Source organism: Suillus paluster (assembly GCF_016628075.1).
Source record: "Suillus paluster strain FC165 chromosome Unknown EDB91scaffold_18, whole genome shotgun sequence".
In the NCBI taxonomy this organism is placed as follows: domain Eukaryota; kingdom Fungi; phylum Basidiomycota; class Agaricomycetes; order Boletales; family Suillaceae; genus Suillus; species Suillus paluster.
The window spans coordinates 103,950-122,352 of NW_024537578.1; the positions used below are offsets into that span (position 1 = coordinate 103,950).

At 44.3% G+C, this 18,403-nt stretch overlaps 3 protein-coding genes across 3 annotated transcripts; 2 read left to right on the forward strand and 1 right to left on the reverse strand.

Annotated features, from left to right (window-relative positions):
* Positions 1-2,834: 2,834 nt before the first annotated feature.
* On the reverse strand, positions 2,835-4,292 carry EDB91DRAFT_1247087 (uncharacterized protein; the record flags this gene model as incomplete). Its single annotated transcript, XM_041322766.1, has 6 exons — positions 2,835-3,144; positions 3,202-3,335; positions 3,387-3,786; positions 3,844-3,939; positions 4,004-4,047; positions 4,101-4,292. 6 exons carry the CDS (start codon positions 4,290-4,292, stop codon positions 2,835-2,837), a joined length of 1,176 nt encoding a protein of 391 aa, XP_041178462.1.
* A 3,956-nt stretch (positions 4,293-8,248) lies between these two features.
* Positions 8,249-8,814, forward strand: EDB91DRAFT_1051204 (uncharacterized protein; the record flags this gene model as incomplete). Its single annotated transcript, XM_041313594.1, has 2 exons — positions 8,249-8,578; positions 8,635-8,814. The coding sequence occupies 2 exons, from the start codon at positions 8,249-8,251 to the stop codon at positions 8,812-8,814; spliced, it is 510 nt and encodes a 169-aa protein (XP_041178463.1).
* A 2,530-nt stretch (positions 8,815-11,344) lies between these two features.
* Positions 11,345-13,421, forward strand: EDB91DRAFT_1080989 (uncharacterized protein; the record flags this gene model as incomplete). Its single annotated transcript, XM_041315323.1, has 7 exons — positions 11,345-11,362; positions 11,730-11,757; positions 11,778-12,038; positions 12,072-12,269; positions 12,382-12,436; positions 12,683-13,239; positions 13,291-13,421. 7 exons carry the CDS (start codon positions 11,345-11,347, stop codon positions 13,419-13,421), a joined length of 1,248 nt encoding a protein of 415 aa, XP_041178464.1.
* Positions 13,422-18,403: the final 4,982 nt, after the last annotated feature.

An 18,403-nucleotide genomic window follows, 5' to 3' on the forward strand; every position in this document is an offset into this window, starting at 1 on the left:
GCTTGTGTAATAAGAAGCCATAGGTATATATCAGCTATCAAACACAACATTCATACTCTGGGGAATATGTATCCTGAATCACATGCTATGAGAACTATGAAGGCTATAAATGGCTTTCTAGTGTTAGCTTGTGCTATGTGTGCTTTTTAATGAGAAGTATTAGATATATAGCAATAGGTTTTTTCAGATGTTTCTTGCTCGAGGGAGGATCACAGAGTTTTCTGGGGGGCTAAACAAATACCCTTTCCTGCACTTCTAGTTCATGCATTCAAATGAGTACGTCTTCTTGTGGTTGGCCAAACACCAAGAATTAGCCCATCCGCTGTGGGGAACGTCCCCACTGTAGACCCGTATTCCCCATATTTCCCGAGCCTTACTAGTATTTCCCCGTGCGTTCCGCTACCCATCCGCTTCCTATCCGACTCTTCCACTACGCGGAACCCAAGCGGATCCCCGCGGATCCATGCAGAACACCCACAGAACCTGCGGACCTTATCCCTTTAGCTTTAGGAACGTCCTCCTCCATCCTGTCCTTGTCCTTCCATCCTCACTGGTGAGTACTCGCTATGTTCGAGGTGTTGCTAACATGTTCCTATCTCGTTGTATATGTACAGTGGCTCAAAAAAGTGTCTGAATGTTTATGCATTTTTAAGTCATTGGATAATAGCAAGCCAGCACCAACTATAACAAAAGGGTATAATGATATGTCTGAAAGCCCTATATCAAGGCTCGAATCTGAGATATATAGCGTGGGAACCTGACCATATATGGGCAAGCTATGATAATTCTAAATACATCACTCATTCGGACACTTTTTTGACTTTATATTTAACCAAGACTATTCTATGATTCTAGTACTTGGTGTTACCCCCCTTGGCTTTAATAACTGCTGAAATCCTCCTAGGCATACTTTCTGTCAATTTTTGACACTCCTCTTCAGCAATCTTTTTCCACTCTGCTGCAACTCTCTCCCATAGTTCAAATAGCCCCTTTGGAGGATCTTGATAGGCAGCAAGTAGTCTTTTGAGTAATTCCCAGAGATGTTCAATGGGATTGAGGTCTGGAGACTGTGTTGGCCATGACAGAACATTGATATCATGGTCTTCAAACCATTTTGTAGCCAGTTTTGAGGTGTGCTTGGGGTCATTATCTTGTTGAAAGATAATGTCTTCTTCATAATTCCTGACTCTTGCATGCTTTTGAGTAGACACTCCTCTAGAATGGAGATGTACTGCTCTGCATTCATCCTTCCTTCCACCTCACAAAGAATCCCCACACCATTCCACCCCATACAACCCCTTACCATGATACTTCCTCCTCCAAACTTCAGTGTACCCTTGACTTCTCTTTCTCCTAATGGTTCTTCTGCCTTTTTCCACAAATATTCCTGGCCATCTGACCCCATTCTATTGATTTTTGTTTCATCTGACCAAATAACCTTCTTCCAGTCTTCCACAGTCCAATATTGGTGCTTTAAAGCAAAGGCCAGTCTTCTCTTCCTATGAGCTACAGAGAGAAGAGGTTTTTTCTTCTTGGTTACAGCCTTAAGATTGGCTGCCTTGAGGGTGTTTCTAACAGTTTGGGTGGAGACAGGGGTGGAGATGATGGAATTGATGAACTTGGTAGCTTGGGTAGCATTTGAAGCCTTGCCAGATAGAATTTGGTGAACAATAGCTCTTTTGTTCTGTGGAGTAAGCTTGGGAGGACATCCCATTTGATGATTTTCCTTCTCTGGCATGTGCTGCTTTATGACTGTAGCAATAGTAGACTTGCCAAGACCAGTTTTTGAGGCAATTTACCTAGTAGATAAACCAGAGGTACAGAGAACAAGGATATTATCCTTTTGAGCAGAGGAGATGGGCTTCATGATGATTATGTTGAATTTCATGATCTTATGTGGGTTTATATATTCAAATAATATTACAATCAGACAATATTATTGTTATGACACCACTTTAATCAAGAGTATAATGTATGAATGGTCTGATTTTGTAATTTTAATAAAAAGTCAAAAAAGTGTCCGAATGAGTGATGTATTTAGAAGTACCATAGCTTGCCCATATATGGTCGGGTTCCCACGCTATATATTTCAGATTTGAGCTATGATATAGGGCGTTTGGACATGTCCCTATACCATTTGGTCATTATTTGATTCTGCCTTGCTATTGTCCAATTACTTGAAAATGCATAAACATTCGGACACTTTTTTGAGCCACTGTATTACGATACTTGTATGGATCTTTCCGATACTCGGAACCGGATCCTTATCTCACAGCCTCTCCCGTTTAGCATAGCGCTTTTCGGAACCCCTCCCTATATAGATAGCAATAGATGGGATCTTAGTTTTTTACCTTCTGATAGACTCAACTCCACTTCCACTTGCAGAGTACTTCTCTAGTGCTCCACTCACTGTTTAAAATACCTTCCTGAATCTATTCTTGACCGGATCCCATCGTCCGTGCATCCATGAGTTCCGCTCGAAACACCTGACGTTCCACATCCGACGACTTGGAGCAAGTACCAGACACAAGCCTGGTCTGACTTCGCCCAATCTTCTTTGTATAGGCTCGTAGTTTCTTTTCCTGTCCATTGCAATCCGTGATACGAGTCCGTGTGTTTGTTCCGTCCGTTGCGCGTTGATTCCGTCCATTGCGCGTTAGTTCCGCGTATTCCGCATTTGCGCGTTTCGATCCTATTAAGGAGCGGAACCATTCGGGTCACTAGACAGAGTCTAGTCTTTGTTTTCCTCACACTAACTTGAGGACTTGCTACCCAGTAGTAATCCCCTTGGGACGAGTATTTGTCTCACACCCTTATTAGATATCTGAAAATACTCAGAGTCTACTTTCCTCACCCACACCGCACTGGGGGCATTGAAGGGGAAGATAGTGGCCCCAAGGGCGTTCTTGACAATGCATCCATGTGAATCTAGTAATTTCCAAGGAATGACCAGCATCAGTAGTCAACAAAAACATGTCAGTGTGTCTGCCCAGTTTGTTGGACTGCATAAGCATGTCCGGAAAAACTTCGCAAATAGGCAGAGACTCAATCAGAACTTGTTCTGCAAACGCCAGAAGAAGAGGAGCCATAAAAGTCGGCTGGAAATGGATGGCATTGAAGCAGATAGTAGCTGTAATGTGATGACTGGCGGCATGCATACTATCAGGAATTGCAGAAGCGCAGGATAAGAATGGTACTTACTGAAGGACAGTGGTTTGCAAGTATGAAAAAGACTCAGTGTTGTTGATCAGCGTGCCACAAGACAACAGCCACAAGTAAGACTGCTTGGCGCATTTGATGAGCGGCTGCCATAGCGTCAGGATGATGTCCAAAAACTAAGTGCAGGATGGTGAGCAAACGGTATGTCAGAAAAAATCATTACTCACACTGTCAACCCGGCCAGCCACATATGTTGTTTTCTTGCTCTCATAGCCCAGGAATGGATCTCCAAGATCATCGTCTGTATGGTTGGAGATCACGAACACAATGTGCGGCCAGTGGCACTGAGATGCTAGGCCTTGGACCAATTCGCCTACCTCAAGTTGATACTGGCGACTCTTTGCCCTCGAGCCCACGTCAAAGACAAGCTCGTGGAATGCGATACCTCCATGCGGAAAGTATGGGGACAGGAACTGGAAGGTGAGATTGAAAGGTCCGCCGGATGTATCATAGTCGACAAGAGCGAGATTAATCAATACAACTGGCGTGGAAGCAATCTGTGATTGCAGAGATACTTCCAGTGCACTGTGGATTGGGAGGAAGGTGGGCAAAACCGGTAAATTATTCCTGTAAAATCCCTACATAGCGTGTTAAGACACAATGACAGAAGAAAAAATGACTTACAAAGTACGGGGAGCGCGATTCCACTCCACGGCCTTGCACTGCCAGGTGGCAACAAATGCATTGGAATGTGATGTCATCGTGGTTGACAGCGACTGCCTGAGCAACAGGAATATTGATGCAGCAAGAGCACATTGTGTGGGGACAAAGGTCACACAAGTACAGAGACTCATGCCCACTTGAACCGCCCCGGCAGACGATGCACCACTGTAAAACATGCACGTTAGTTGTTCCAGACAAGAAATGCGGTAAGTACTCACCTCATTGTGATCTGCCCAATCCTCAGAAGCTACCATCTCTTCCTTCTCATTTCCTCCTGTCTCCTCATCTGACAACATCTCCTGCATTGTGGCATCCAAGTTGAGATCCACGGTGGAAGGAGCAAAGTCGATGGCGATTCGTTTTGCCAAGCCACCAGTCGATTTCTTGCAGGTTTGTTTCGTCCGCGTCATTAGAATTATCAAAAGTGGAAAAGGAAAAAGGATGAGTGGTGCGAGCACAGATAGAGAGCACGCTAAACTTACTCACATTGTCCGCATGTAGCACAAATAAACCAAAATAGTTTGGTGGCGCCTCACTCAAGCTAAAAATCACACAGTTGGTTTTAACGCCAAACAAGGACAAATGGACGCACGTCATATCAACACCAACTTCAAATCCCACGGTTGATTTTCTTCTCTCATTACTTCTATCCCTCCACTCTCAAAGCAATTCATTCTTAAGGGCGCCTTCTAGTGTACCCTTTGGGTCTTTGCAGACTGCAGCTGCAAAGATCCAAAGGCAATGTACTACAATCACCTTGCATTTCATGGTGAGTCCTTATTGCCTACGCACAAACTTACTAACATTCTTTTTGTGTTTGTTTTCACAATGGTATACTGGCGCTATGGTAAGTACCACTACCTTTGTTTATTGGTGCTGACTCCCTATTTTTCCAGCGCCTCTGTCTATGGCCCCAGCACTGCCAGTGGCGCTGACTCCTTGCTTTTCAGTGCGTCTGTCTATGGTGGCGCTGACTCCCTATTTTTTTAGCGCCTCTGCCTATGACCCAAGAACTCATGGTAAGTCCCACTACCTTTGCTCACCATCACTGACTCCCTATTTTTTCAGTGCCTCTGTCTGTAGCACCAGTGCTCCTTCCATATGTCTATTGGGTCTTGGGGGTTAGTTTTTTTTGGTGGTTGTGTGGCACTGTGCCCCCTGCTTCTCATGGGTCTTGGCAGTTGTGTAGTGCTAGCGCTCCCTGCTTTTCCTTGTCTCTTAAGGTGGTTGTGTGGCACTGCGTCCCCTGCATATGTCTATTGGGTCTTGGGGGTTAGTTTTTTTGGCAGTTGTGTGGCACTGCGCCCCCTGCTTCTCATGGGTCTTGGTGGTTGTGTGGCACTGTGCCCCCTGCTTCTCATGTGTCTTGGCAGTTGTGTAGCGCTAGCACTCCCTGCTTTCTTAAGGCGGTTGTGTGGCCCTGCACTCCCTGCTTCTCTTGAGTCTTGGCGGTTTGTAGGTTGTTTTGACTGGCATTGTTTATTCACTCTGGTTAGGTAAGCTCTCCTCTCACATGACTTTGACCGACACTTTTTCAGCAGGCTATGTCAGATGTCCTTGATTTATCTTGCTTTATTCTTGTAAGCGCTCTCCTCTCATACAACCTTCACTGATTTGTTTGGTACAGGACTCAGTCGAGTTTCATATAATCCACTTTGCTTAGTTAAGTCTCTAATCTCGTTGCAAATGTCTGTCTAACGTTGACGCAGGACAAAGTAGTTGTATAATTAATTTTTTTGCTACATACTCTTTCACTTGGAGCACAAGGCTTTGGTGAGGAGGGCCCCCTCATCAAAGTCTTGCAGCTCCCCATTATCTTTCTTACTTTAATGATTTTTGTGCTTGTAGTAAATTTAGTGGGACTCATCATTTGTAATTGAAACTTGTCTTGCTTTAATATCTAATTTGCTGCCGGTTGAAAAGGTCATGTGACTGTGTGAAGATGGCTTGAGAAGAGTTTAACACAATTAGCATTGCTGCAAAACGAACTGAAGCTAATCAAAGTGGAAATTGGACAAGTGTTAGGTACCGTGCTCTCAGGTAGCGGAGGGGTCGGGGCTTGGCTTCAGCTCTTGCACTGCGCCCTTAGCCGAGTATGTGCCCCGAATTTGGAGTGGGTCCAACGTTGTCCAATGGTAGGACAGGTGGACCGCTAAGGGCCGCTTTGAGGGTCGGGAGGTAAGCGCTACTAGCAGCGGGCTGACTAGGAGCAGAGCGGAGGAGTCGGGGAAGTAACGCGGAGGGTAATAGGGGCAGAGGAGTTATTGATATGAGCAAGGAAGTAATAAGGAAGACTTAGAGCGCGGCTCTAAGTCTAAGTGGAGGGTGTTGGAGGTGACAATGAGACGAAACTCGTGTCCAGAGGTAGCAGGGTCCTACGGAGAATCCTCACGAGTAGAGACTGCGAGAATGCAAGTAATATTAAGACTGAGGAAAATATCTAAGTACATGATATGATATATATATACTTCTAAGTACTGAGGCAGTGTTATCTAGGGCATAGCCAAAGGCTATGTTTTACTGTACAGTAGTAAGCGGAATAACATACGAGTTGGAGCGGATATCAATATGTTTGCGTCGGATGGGCGATCGAGCGGTAAAAGTAAGTATTTACCAGTGATCCGGAGTAAGGGTCTATGTACGGATGAGGAAGGTATATACCTATAAGGGGAAAGAGGTTCCAGTTGAATGGAGACATTATGGGAGGTGACCGGTTGAGCGGACAAGCGGAAGCATAGGGCGGAAGGTTGGGGGATGATCGGACGGAGCGGAGGATGGATGGAGCGGATGGGATGAGTGTTGGGTGGAGCAGATATTACTAGTATCGGAGCGGTCGGATCAGGGTTGGATCAGGTATATGACAACAAGCTTTGGTAGACTTCGATGTGAATGAAGTCAGTCAAGTTCGACTGATATGGACATGATTAGCAAGTCACCCCAAGAATTAGATAAATATGATGCAGATGATGGCTTGCCGCATGTTCTTCTGTCAAGCGAGTTTTTTCATTCTCTCTCACTGTCAAATTAGTGCTCTACAGAATTTGATTGATGCACTTCCTATTCATTGCTGGGAAAACTTGAGGAGTCTGTTTCTTCAGTTTCCTCCTCAAGGATGCTACTTTATCAGCAATGAGCGCAACAAGGGGAGATATTGCAAATGTGACTCCCTGGGTCCTACAGAGATAAATGAGAGTATCTGGCAACCAAATATTGATAAAAGTGTGACCCACAGGTTTGAGGTTTGGTGCTTTGAGGGATTCAGCAATCATGTGAAATTCAAACTCGATCAAGTTGCCTAAAAAGGATGCCGAAGAAGACATTTCAGATCATGAGAAACTTGGACTTAATAAAGTTTGGATCAACAAATTTAAAATTTTCACATTGGACTCTAAACTTCAATCAACATTGGCACCCAGTAATATTGTACAATGGCCTCATTAAGCACTGAATCCAAAAGGTTTCTTGTTTCACTCCAATCCAAGATAAGTAATATTATGAAGGAAGCCTCCACAGTGTTGGTCTTCAAAGATGGCATCCTTCAGTCTCATCACTTGCAAAAAGCTAGGTACACATGCTTTATTCCTTCATCTTGGCAATTGGCTCACATATAAAGGATGAGGGTAAGGCTTAGGCTAAATGCCTGCCTGAAAGGATGGCCAACAGAACAGGGGGAAGGTGAAACTGGCAATAACCCTGGTGCGGTGACCGAAGATGAAATCTCTCGAGCAGCCCTGACTATTGCCTTTGCAATGCTGAACCCATGTATGTTCATTATTTCGTGGTTAAATGAGTCAATTGACATTTGCGAGACAGGCTATGTTGCATGGGATGTTGAACTGTATGCTGATATAGCCAAAAGTGCAGTACAATCAACACAACACGAAAAGCTTCATAAATATTTTCCAGTGTCACCACTAGGCAAAATTTCTGAGCCAACTACAATTGTTGACTGCCATGGCAAAATCCTCATCTGGTACCTCCCTGATATCATGTCCCCTGAACGTGTAGTAAGCCTCTTACTCAAAATATTTTGAATTTTGGTCTAATTAATTGTCTCGATAAAGAACTTTGTTAACATTGCTACCAAGGGACTTTGGGGTTTGCTTCTCCGATCAATTCCAGTTCTATCGGAAAACAAGAAACAGTCTTGGCGTTCGGACAGCTTCTTAGAGAGAGGTGGAGAATTTGGTGCAGGACAACTCATTATATCTCTGGCTTACTTTATGCAATGACAAGAGGTTATTTCTTTGTGAATAATTTGTTCACTTCAAAATTCTGACCACTTCGATCTATTCAGAGAATTCAAGATCTGCTGGTGACATCAGCATCCTACTCTGCCAAGGAAGTCCAAGATTGGCTAGATGTCATGTCCAGTACTGAATTCTTCTGGAATGCTGTCACTGGAGCTATTGCTCCTGATCTATTTGAGGCAGGGTCTGCTGCAATCTCTGAGGTACATGGGAAAACTCATGCTTTGCCAAAACCGGTTCCTGTATCTCGATGGCCGTTGTTTTTTTCCCGATTGGAAGTCATCGCTAATTGCCTCACTCTACCCCATCGAGACCCTGGTGGTGCTCGATCCCATTATGATATGCTCATGAGTTTAGGTATTGGGCATGATACCATTTTTTCCATCAAAGATCTTGAAGCTGACCTGGATTATTTCCCTGGTGCAATGTGTTTTATTTGTGGCAAGGTGTGAACTTTAAGAATTTCTTGCATACTCAGAAAAAATAGCTGACATTTCTCAAGGTTTTGGAGCACTTGGTTGGTCCCTGGAAAAAGGGTGAACACTTTGTTCTAGCTCACTTTATGAAGGATAAGGTACATGATAGGGTAGGTGTGACTAGGCCTCCTTTTCCTGTTCAGGGAGATTTTTTACACTTAGTGGGAAGTGAGGATAGGCCAAAGAAGCGGTTGAGGAAGAAATAGTGGTACCTGACAGTATTACAAAATGGTCTAGATTTTTTACACTTCTTCATAATGGTGCCTGGTAGTATTTCAAAAAAGGTATTATTGGGAAGCGAAAGGCTATACATCTAGATCTTGTTGAGATCTATGACTTAGTTGGGTGACTGGTAGTCAGTAGCAGCTTTTTCTCGCTCTACTCTCTCATGACGCGCCAGAAAAATACTCGCCTCAAGTCATTTTCTTTCTCTTACAAAGACAGAGGGCGGTTGTCCCAAAACAAGGACCCAGAAGTCAAGTATGTCACACATATAAAAAAAAGAGGAAGAGGGAAGAAGACTGTCTGGATGGAGACCTGTGCTGATCCCTTGTTTGAGCCTTCAGAGGGGGCTTTGAATTCTGCTAGTCCATGCAAACTCTATTCTCAATGGCCAGAAGTCATTCAGGATGAATGGGATAGAGAAATTGATGATGATTTTGTTCCATATGTAGAGAATGAAAGGCGAAAAACCAAGGCATGTCTATCATGCAAAATCTAACACAAACAAAATTCCACTAACTGGAATACAAGACTCAGAATGACTTCATCGAAGAATACCTATCTCTCTGTGACTTCTTCCTAGACATCATCCTCGAGTCTGAGAATTTCACTGATGGAGGAATCTGTGAGAGTTGCCAGAGTGCAGAAGGAATGTTCCAGTGCTTGACTTGCAGTGGAGCACATGCATTGTGTCATATGTGCCTGGTCCAAGCTCATCAGTCCCTGCCCTTCCATAAGGTGCAACAGTGGAATGGAAAATGCTTTGACAAGGCATCACTCTCAAAGCTTGGTTATATCTGGCATATGGGCCATGGTGGTCAGCCATGTCCACAGTTTCAAGTCTTGCAGGAATGGGAGGAAGTCGATGAGGATATAGACATGAATGATGGTGCCAGAGTTGAGACCATCAAAGCAACCATTCCAGGGGCAACTTCTATGACTATTGTGCATTCCACAGGCATATTCACCCACAACATATTCTGGTGTCAATGCCATGGATCTGAACCTCAGCAGCATGCACAGCTGCTCAATGCAGGATTATTTCCAGCCAGTATAACACATCCTCGAACTGCTTTCACCTTTGTAGTCCTCGATCATTTCCTCATTGACGCACTTGAATGCAAGACCTCAGCCATGGGCTTCTTTCAAAAGCTTCATTGTCTCACGAATAATGCTTCTCCAGACTCCGTTCCGGTAGGTCATCATCTTTGACAAGATCATCTATTTTATTCACCAATCCCTCAGAATCGGTATCGTGAACTTATGAGGACATCTTGTCAATTCAGAGATTTGATGAATCGTAAAAGGTTCAGATGTGGTCATGATATGAAGGTACAACCTGGTCAGGGTGAGCTAGCTTTGTTCTGTGCTGCCTGTCCGCAGCCTGGCATCAATATGCCACTGTCTTGGCATGACAAGTATCCAAGGCAAGTAGTTTGTTTCCTCAAATGTCCACAGAGAGATGGCCAGCCTGTAAATACCCCATGTACAAGCAGGCTGGCCGGTGGCCTGATATCCCTGATGCTGACTTAATTTGATAGATGGCTGGTTATGCAGAGATATGTTGTGGATGGAAACTTCACTGCTCAACAGATGAACATGAAACAGCCTCAGCTTGATGTTTCCCTCTCTGATGGCCTAGGGTACATGGTGACTGAAGGTGAGTACCAGGCTCATTTATCATCAGCTGTGGAAAGTAAGGAGGTATGTTCGTTTTTGTTGCTTTGACGTCTGCCATCCCTTGCTGAACAGAAAAACAAGAGATCCTATTGCAGCAACCATTGGGCAGTCAATGCATCAAATACAAACAGAAGTAATCTTTGAGCAACTGGAGTTGCTGCCACTGCCTGTGCATGGCACAGATGTTTTGTTCCACACTCTGTGGTGGATTTTCAGAAGGGTGAATGGTAGCCATGTTTCTGTCGGTTTGAGTGTTTCAGAATGCTAATCAAAGTTCCTAGCCACATGAATGTTGACTACTCTATATGCAATGCTATCAATTACAAATCACATGGATTTGACATGTTAGGTACCGTGCTCTCAGGTAGCGGAGGGGTCGGGGCTTGGCTTCAGCTCTTGCGCTGTGCCCTTAGCCGAGTATGTGCCCCGAATTTGGAGCGGGTCCAACGTTGTCCGACGGTAGGACAGGTGGTCCGCTATGGTCCGCTTTGAGGGTCGGGAGGTAAGCACTGCTAGCAGCGGGCTGACTAGGAGTGGAGTGGAGGAGTCGGGGAAGTAATGCGGAGGGTGATAGGGGCAGAGGTTATTGATATGAGCAGAGAAGTAACAAGGAAGACTTAGAGAGCAGCTCTAAGTCTAAGCGGAGGGTGTCGGAGGTGACAACGAGACGAAACTCGAGTCCAGAGGTAGCAGGGTCCTATGGAGAATCCTCACGAGTAGAGACTATGAGAATGCAAGTAATATTAAGACTAAGGAAAATATCTAAGTACATGATATGATATATATATACTTCTAAGTAATGAGGCAGTGATATCTAGGACATAGCCAAAGGTTATGTCTTACTGTACAGTAGTAAGTGGGACAACATACGAGTCGGAGCGGATATCAATATGTACGTGTCGGATGAGCGATCAAGCGGTAAAAGTATTTACCGGTGATCCGGAGTAAGGGTCTATGTACGGATGAGGAATAGTATATACCTATAAGGGGAAAGAGGTTCCAGTTGAATGGAGATGTTTACGGGAGGTGACCGGTTGAGCGGACAAGTGGAAGTGTAGGGCGGAAGGTCAGGGGATGATCGGACGGAGCGGGGGGTCGGATGGAGCAGAAGCGGGAAGTATGAGTGTCAGGCGGAGCGGATATTACTATTATCGGAGCGGTCGGATCAGGGCCGGATTGGGTATATGACATGACACCTCCCTTATCATTTACAACGTAGGATGTCAGTGGTGCATTCATTTTGCTCAGTGTGTGGCCAATTGCCCAGGATTATCCCTCCCTGAACAAAGGGAAATTCTTGCCGCTGTTGGTAAATTCCATCTCAGCGCCCACAAACTTCCTTGCTTTGCCAGATTTAGTCTTAACTTCATCAAAGGAGCAGGTCAGGTGGATGGAGAAATTTTAGAGACTCTCTGGGCGACCTTCAATAAGATATCACCCACAGCACGTTCAATGAGCCAGGCTCATCGACAAGAAATATTAGATGATCATATGAGGGACTCGAATTGGAAGAAAATGGTTGGAATTGGTGAGTACTTGTTTTACTTGCAGAACTATTTAGTTATGCTCCAAACGGTGAAGACTCTCATAAAAAAACATACCCGTGCTGTCAAAGGAGTGAGGGACACAAAGCTTCCATTTGATGAGCTGACACATTCTTTGGACTGCAATAAAATCATGGCATGGGAAAGGGATGAGAAATTGGCGATGGAGAAGCGGGGAGAACATCTTGACATATATCAGTTGAAGATTGATAAAGGTAAGGTCATTTGTTGCTTCATAAAAACTGTGCCTGACTTGGCAGAATTACAAAGCTCCCTCAATGGCTGAGATTCAACTGAGTTTGACTGAATTAGACAATCCTGAAACAGGAAAGTCAGGAACAGTCTCTTGGATTATCCAGGGGATCAATCTAGAGGACGCCCAGTATGTCATTTGATATTTCTTACAATGATGAGGTAACAAACTGCAATTGGCATTTCAGGGATGGGTTGCAATTGGATATTCGACGTCTACCACATGATGCTACTGCAACTCAGAAGGCAGACCTTCAAGAAAAGCAGCAGAAACTTGCTGCTCACATCACTAAATTTCATGAAATGCTGATGCCATGACAGAGGGATGGGAGCTAGATACAGGTATTGTGCACATTGATGACCCTAGATTTTGCAGGGCAGAAGGCAAGCTTGACAAAGGCTCTGAAGTTCAATGTGCAGATGAAGATGATTTGGGGTGGGTTGACGATGAAATTCCGGCAGAAAATATGCGTCTCTGGATGCCATCTTCAGTGCCTCCTGATCAGGCTACATTTCTTGGCTTGGCAGCTCTACAGGCAGAAGAATTGGAGTTGAGAAAAGGCCAAGCAAACAATTGCCTAGAAAAGCTATGTTTAGCTCTTGGCCACAAGGCAATCATCTATTGTCAACACTTTCAAAGTGCTGATTCTGTGTGGACTGGCACAAGGTCAAAACAGGAAGCTCAATGTTGTCGCCTCAAGATTGAGAAATATGTCAGGAGTTATCAAAGAGCCAGGTCTTCTATGCAGAGACTTGGGATGGATCAAGACACTCTGCTGGATGGTGCTTATCAAGAAATATTGCCTGAACAGCTCAGTGTCGACAAGGAGGTCACTGAAGAAAATAGGTTTGGGCAGGGATCTGATAGGCTCGCTTGGTTTTGGAGGGTAAACAATGCTCAGGAGAGTCAAAAAGATGCTTGGATGGATGAATGTGAGTGGTTCTATGTTGCCAATCCAAGTAACTCATGGCAGTTCACCTTAGTCTACAGAGTAAACTGGTTGAAAGCCAAGGCTAGGTGGCAGAGGTGGGAGGAGGAGTTGTGTTTGGTACAACACGAAATGGGATGGACTTTAAGCTGGTTCAAACATGAGCAAGAAGAATGGTATCAATGATGGAACCAAGCTACCAAACCAGGTCATTGAGCTTATGCTTACAGACAGGTTGTCACAAGTTCCATGCACAAATCATTTTTCTTACCTTAACGTTGCATCAAAGTCTAAGCGCCCGAGTCACGTGACTACTTCACCTCTTGACGCACGTCACATCTATCACCCTGCATTCCGATCACCAGTCACAGAAGCACCAGTACCCTACGCACACATTGCACCCTTCATCTCGCCGATTTCATCTCCGATCAACGTAACGATCGATCTTCCCGATTCCCCTACTCCACGAGCTAGAACCATAGCACTTCCTGTCACTTAATCTCCATCAGATCTAAGATTGATCTTCTATTTTAATCTCCGTTTCTTCTCTTCTATTCAGATACAATCTCTTATCAGAACCTATGATCCAAACCCTTATGCCTAAAGCTTCCCTTCTTGCCTCCCTATTTAGTAGTTACCTTTTCTGTCTTGGTCCGTGCACTGTTCTCATAGTATATAAACCCTAGTCGGTAATCAGTAGTTCTCTAGTCTAAACCTCTTGTACTTTCCATAGAGAATCTACTTGACATCTATCGCTCCTTTCCCTCTGTGTGAGCTCTAGACTTAACCTTTGGGACACTTGTCCTATCGGCCATCGTCGTGACTCTCTCTCTCTTTCTTGTTTGTTGTTTGAGTCCTGGTCTGATTGCTTGAGACTATAAATTGTTGAGAGTCATCACACAGGTGCAGGTATGGAAAAGATTTGCAGAGGATGCAGAGGAGAAATTTAAGAATGATATGTTGGTCATAACTTGAACCAAGATAGTATATATGTCCCTAACAATTGCAAGTAGTATAGTTACTTTGTGCAACTAGAGGTATGCTGGCTGGCTTGACTCTACAAGAGTGTAGGACCCAGCCGGCCCATGCCCCATGTCTGCCTTGTACCGGCCAGCTTGACTCTACATAAGTGTAGGACCCAGCCAGCCAACACTCTATGTCTACCCTGTACCGGCCAGCTTGACTCTACATCAGTGTAGGACCCAGCTGGCTGATACTCTATATCTGCCCTGTACTGGCCAGCTTGATTGTATGGTGATTGCTTTTTCTAATGATAGACAGTCAGCATTTGACTACAGGTACTCTAGCTTGCTTGCTTATTATTGTATTAGTAGTTAAGCTATAGCCAGCCTTAAGACCCAGCAAGCCAGTGCACTGTGTTCACCATATATTGACCAGCTTAACAGTATGGTTCTTGTTTTTGAATAGTAGACAGCAATCAATTACTATTAGTATGGCTGATTGTAGGCATAGGCCTCAGCTGGCTGACTTGCTTGGTCTCACCTTGTGGTGGCCAGTCAGCCAGTGTAAGCTGACAAAACTTTGAGTGAAGTGGATGTGATCCCCTAAGCGACGCGGATCAGGTCCATGGATACACCTAAGTAAAGCGGATAGGATCCGCACTCAGCTGCTGCCAAAGGAGGCGATAGAAACGACTGAGGGAAAGTATGTACCAAAGCACCTCTAATATATGGGCAAAAACCTGCTTGCTAACCGACCATGCATATCACCTATGAGTCCATGACTTGTATCGAACGCACTCACTATTACATGTACACCCAAAACATTCCAAAACAATCTGATGCACCTTATTACATATCTGAGCACATGCACTTGCATCCAGCCACGCATGCAAGTGACGGATCATCCATCCATGCATGGGCAAGCGTCGGATGGGAAATGGATACCTGCGGATGGGTTTAGGATGGGTCGGATGGATGTGGAATATCATCTGGTTTTGTCATAAGCAACATTATTAACCTTTACAATATTATACTACCATTTTTATAGCTAATACTCTGTTGTCCACACTGGCCAGTCCTAACCATAGATGATATAGAGGCCATGCTGGCTGAGTCAGGTTTATAATGAATCACAAACTGGCCACCAGCCTTCTATGTGGCCCAAGGGCAAGCTGGCCAGGACTATTATATTGTAAGCTAAGGTATTATAAATGAATGGCAAATCCTACCTGCACACTACATAGAAGCATGGCTGGCCGAGTCAGCTTGAGGTATACATAGCTGCCTCGGCCAGCCTTGCTTGTACATAGTGTGCAAGTGGGACTGGCCATATATGTCAATAGAGCTCAAAACAATTCTCCCTACACACACACACATATATATATATATAACATGTATGGTCAGCCTAAGACCACCCCCTGTAAAAGCTAGGCTGGCCTGAACATCATAGGATATCAGCCTCTCAATAGGCTCATACTGTAATATACTATAAAAATCTGGCCAGTGCAGATGTCTACCAGCCAGTGACTGACTAGCATGGATTCTACAGCCTTTTTTGCTCACACCAGCCGGGCATGGGTCTATGTCTCATATACTACTGCAATTAGCATAGTTAATACTCTGTTGCTCACACTGGCTGGGCATGGGTCTATGTCCAACTACTACCATATTATACTGCCATGAGCATAGCTAATATTCATTTGCTCACACCAGCCAGACTAATTCTACATATAATCCTACTACTCTCATTAATTAGGATTATACTACACTACACTAGTATTACAGTACATCGGCCTGCCTGATCCTACGTCCACCGGCCGGTTGTCAGATGGCATGGATTCTACATCATTTTTGCACATCCGGAGCCTCGGTTCTACGTGGAAAGTGACTGAATGGTCTGTCCTCCTGTTCAAACCTTCACCCAAACGCCCTTCAGAAGCTTCAAGACCTGCTAACTGTGTTGGGCTTCAGTTTGCATCTTCCAGCGGAGCAGGTGGTATTTTCATGGAAGGCGCTATTGATGATTTGAAAATATGTACTAGGCACCTTCACTGGCGATGACCTTGCTTTATTTGCAATTGTCATCACCACCTGCAAGGATACCCATCATCTTTGTGCTCAACAACATTTGGAACTTATTTAATTTATTGTGTCATTTCAAATTATGTCGCATCTCATAAATTCAAAGGGATTGTGCGGAAGCAATGTCGCCTCGGCTACAAGATCATGCACAACCTGGATACTTTCACTATAGATGATGTTGAAACTTCTGTTGTTAGCAATTGTCATAGTGGGATAAAGAGTTGCAGCTCCTCCAGGCATGATAAGTGACATATCAGCGGTGGTTGGACAGTTGATGATGACCCCCATAACATCTTGTTTGTCCCTAGATTCAGTGAGAGTGATGCGGGCTCCGAGGTGGTTGAATTCTGTAAAAGTTTGGACTGTAGATTGCATAATTCTGTGTATGGTGGTAGAACCGGTGACAAAAAAAAGGTCGTTGGTTAAAAATCGTGCCATAGTGTTGAATTCTCCCACTGGAACAATGATATTGAGATTGTTGGTGGGATATGAAGGTGAACCCAGGATCATGTTGAGAGTGCAAGATCCAGTAATCACACTGTGTGTGGCAGTTAAAATGGCGAAGAATTGATGGCGACGACACTCAGAAGGGATACACAGAGTCAGGATCTGGTGTTTGTATTTTTATATGAGGTAGAGAACTACCCCACGCATGGTCATGCACGTCTGTGCAACATTGAGCAAGTCTCGGACGTTTAAGCCATCTAGTATTGCAACTACAAGCTCTTTGGCAAGTAAAACTTGAGTGGAGTGTAAGTGGTATGGGTGGCCATATGTGATGTGTTGGGTACCTCGTTCAATCAATCTCATATTTTTGACAGTGGTTAGCGCGTACTTGTGAGGTTAACCATCAAAGTTTCAGTTGAACGCACAGCATGACATGGTAAACATAATAGCACACGATGCTGGTGGAACGCCCGCAGGGATTTGCCAGGGTTTGTGTGCATGAAACATTCCGACATATGTTTGTAAGCTGGTGGCACACCGAAAATTAGTGGCTGATTGTGGCTGATCATTAATGTTGGTGTAATACTACGAAAGAAGTGACATGACAGAATTTTAAACTCATCAGAATAAAAACATCATTGTTGGAATAATTTTAAAATCACATGATAAATGGTGGCATGAACAGTGCCCGTGCATTCAGGAGAAGCAATGCTGAAAGCAATAAGAAAAAGTCACTCGGGATTTGCCAGTGTTTGTGCGAGTGGACGATTCGCAGAACTTTACAGTAAGTACAAGTCTTACAGCTGCTTGCATATATATTGGCAGTTGCGTCGTTTTTTTTTTCGTTCAATTTGGAAACTTAGGACTTAGAATTTTTTAGTGATAGTACTTCATCTTGTATCGCAAATGCTGCAAAAACCAGCACATAACCATCTGGCTCTCATGCTTGAGGAGGACCTAGACAGCAGCTTTGACAAAGATGATCTGCAACCTCACAATACTAGTACCATCCTTGACGCCCTCGACCAGATGGAGGTAGACAATGACCCCGAGGCCAATGACACCGAGAGTGATGAATTAGATGACATCAACATAGCTGCTGCACAGTAGTCAGGATTCTGTCTGACAAGACGCAGCAAGCAATCGATATCCTCGCGATCCAATGCACACACATGACCACAGAGTAATTTGTGAGGCTGAGGGTTGATGACATCACCAGTTTCCCGCCAGAGTTTCAAAATGCGAAACCAAGTCCATTCTGAAAATCTACAGCAATCCAGGATGTCCGGAAGGCTCAAAAGTTCACATTCGTGTAGTCGGATTGCTGCGAGTTTGACATCACAGCTGATTCTGCGAAATGGCATGTTGTATGCCAACTGTTGATACTAGATAGTACAATTTTCACTAAGTCTTAAGTTTCCTAATTGAACAAAAAAAAATGACACGACTGCCAACATACTATCTCTGGCCCAGAGTTGCAACACTTTTCAATGTTCGCGCGATAACTCAACAACAACACAACATTAAAAGAATGTTACAACAGGGGGACATAGGATTTAGTATAGGCTTTAATTCTATGTAGAAAAAAATGGGAAACCTGTCAAGGCTATGTTGCCAGAGAGAAGCCGGTGTGAACAGTGTTTGAGCACAGAGTTGCAAAATTTCTCACCCGCACAG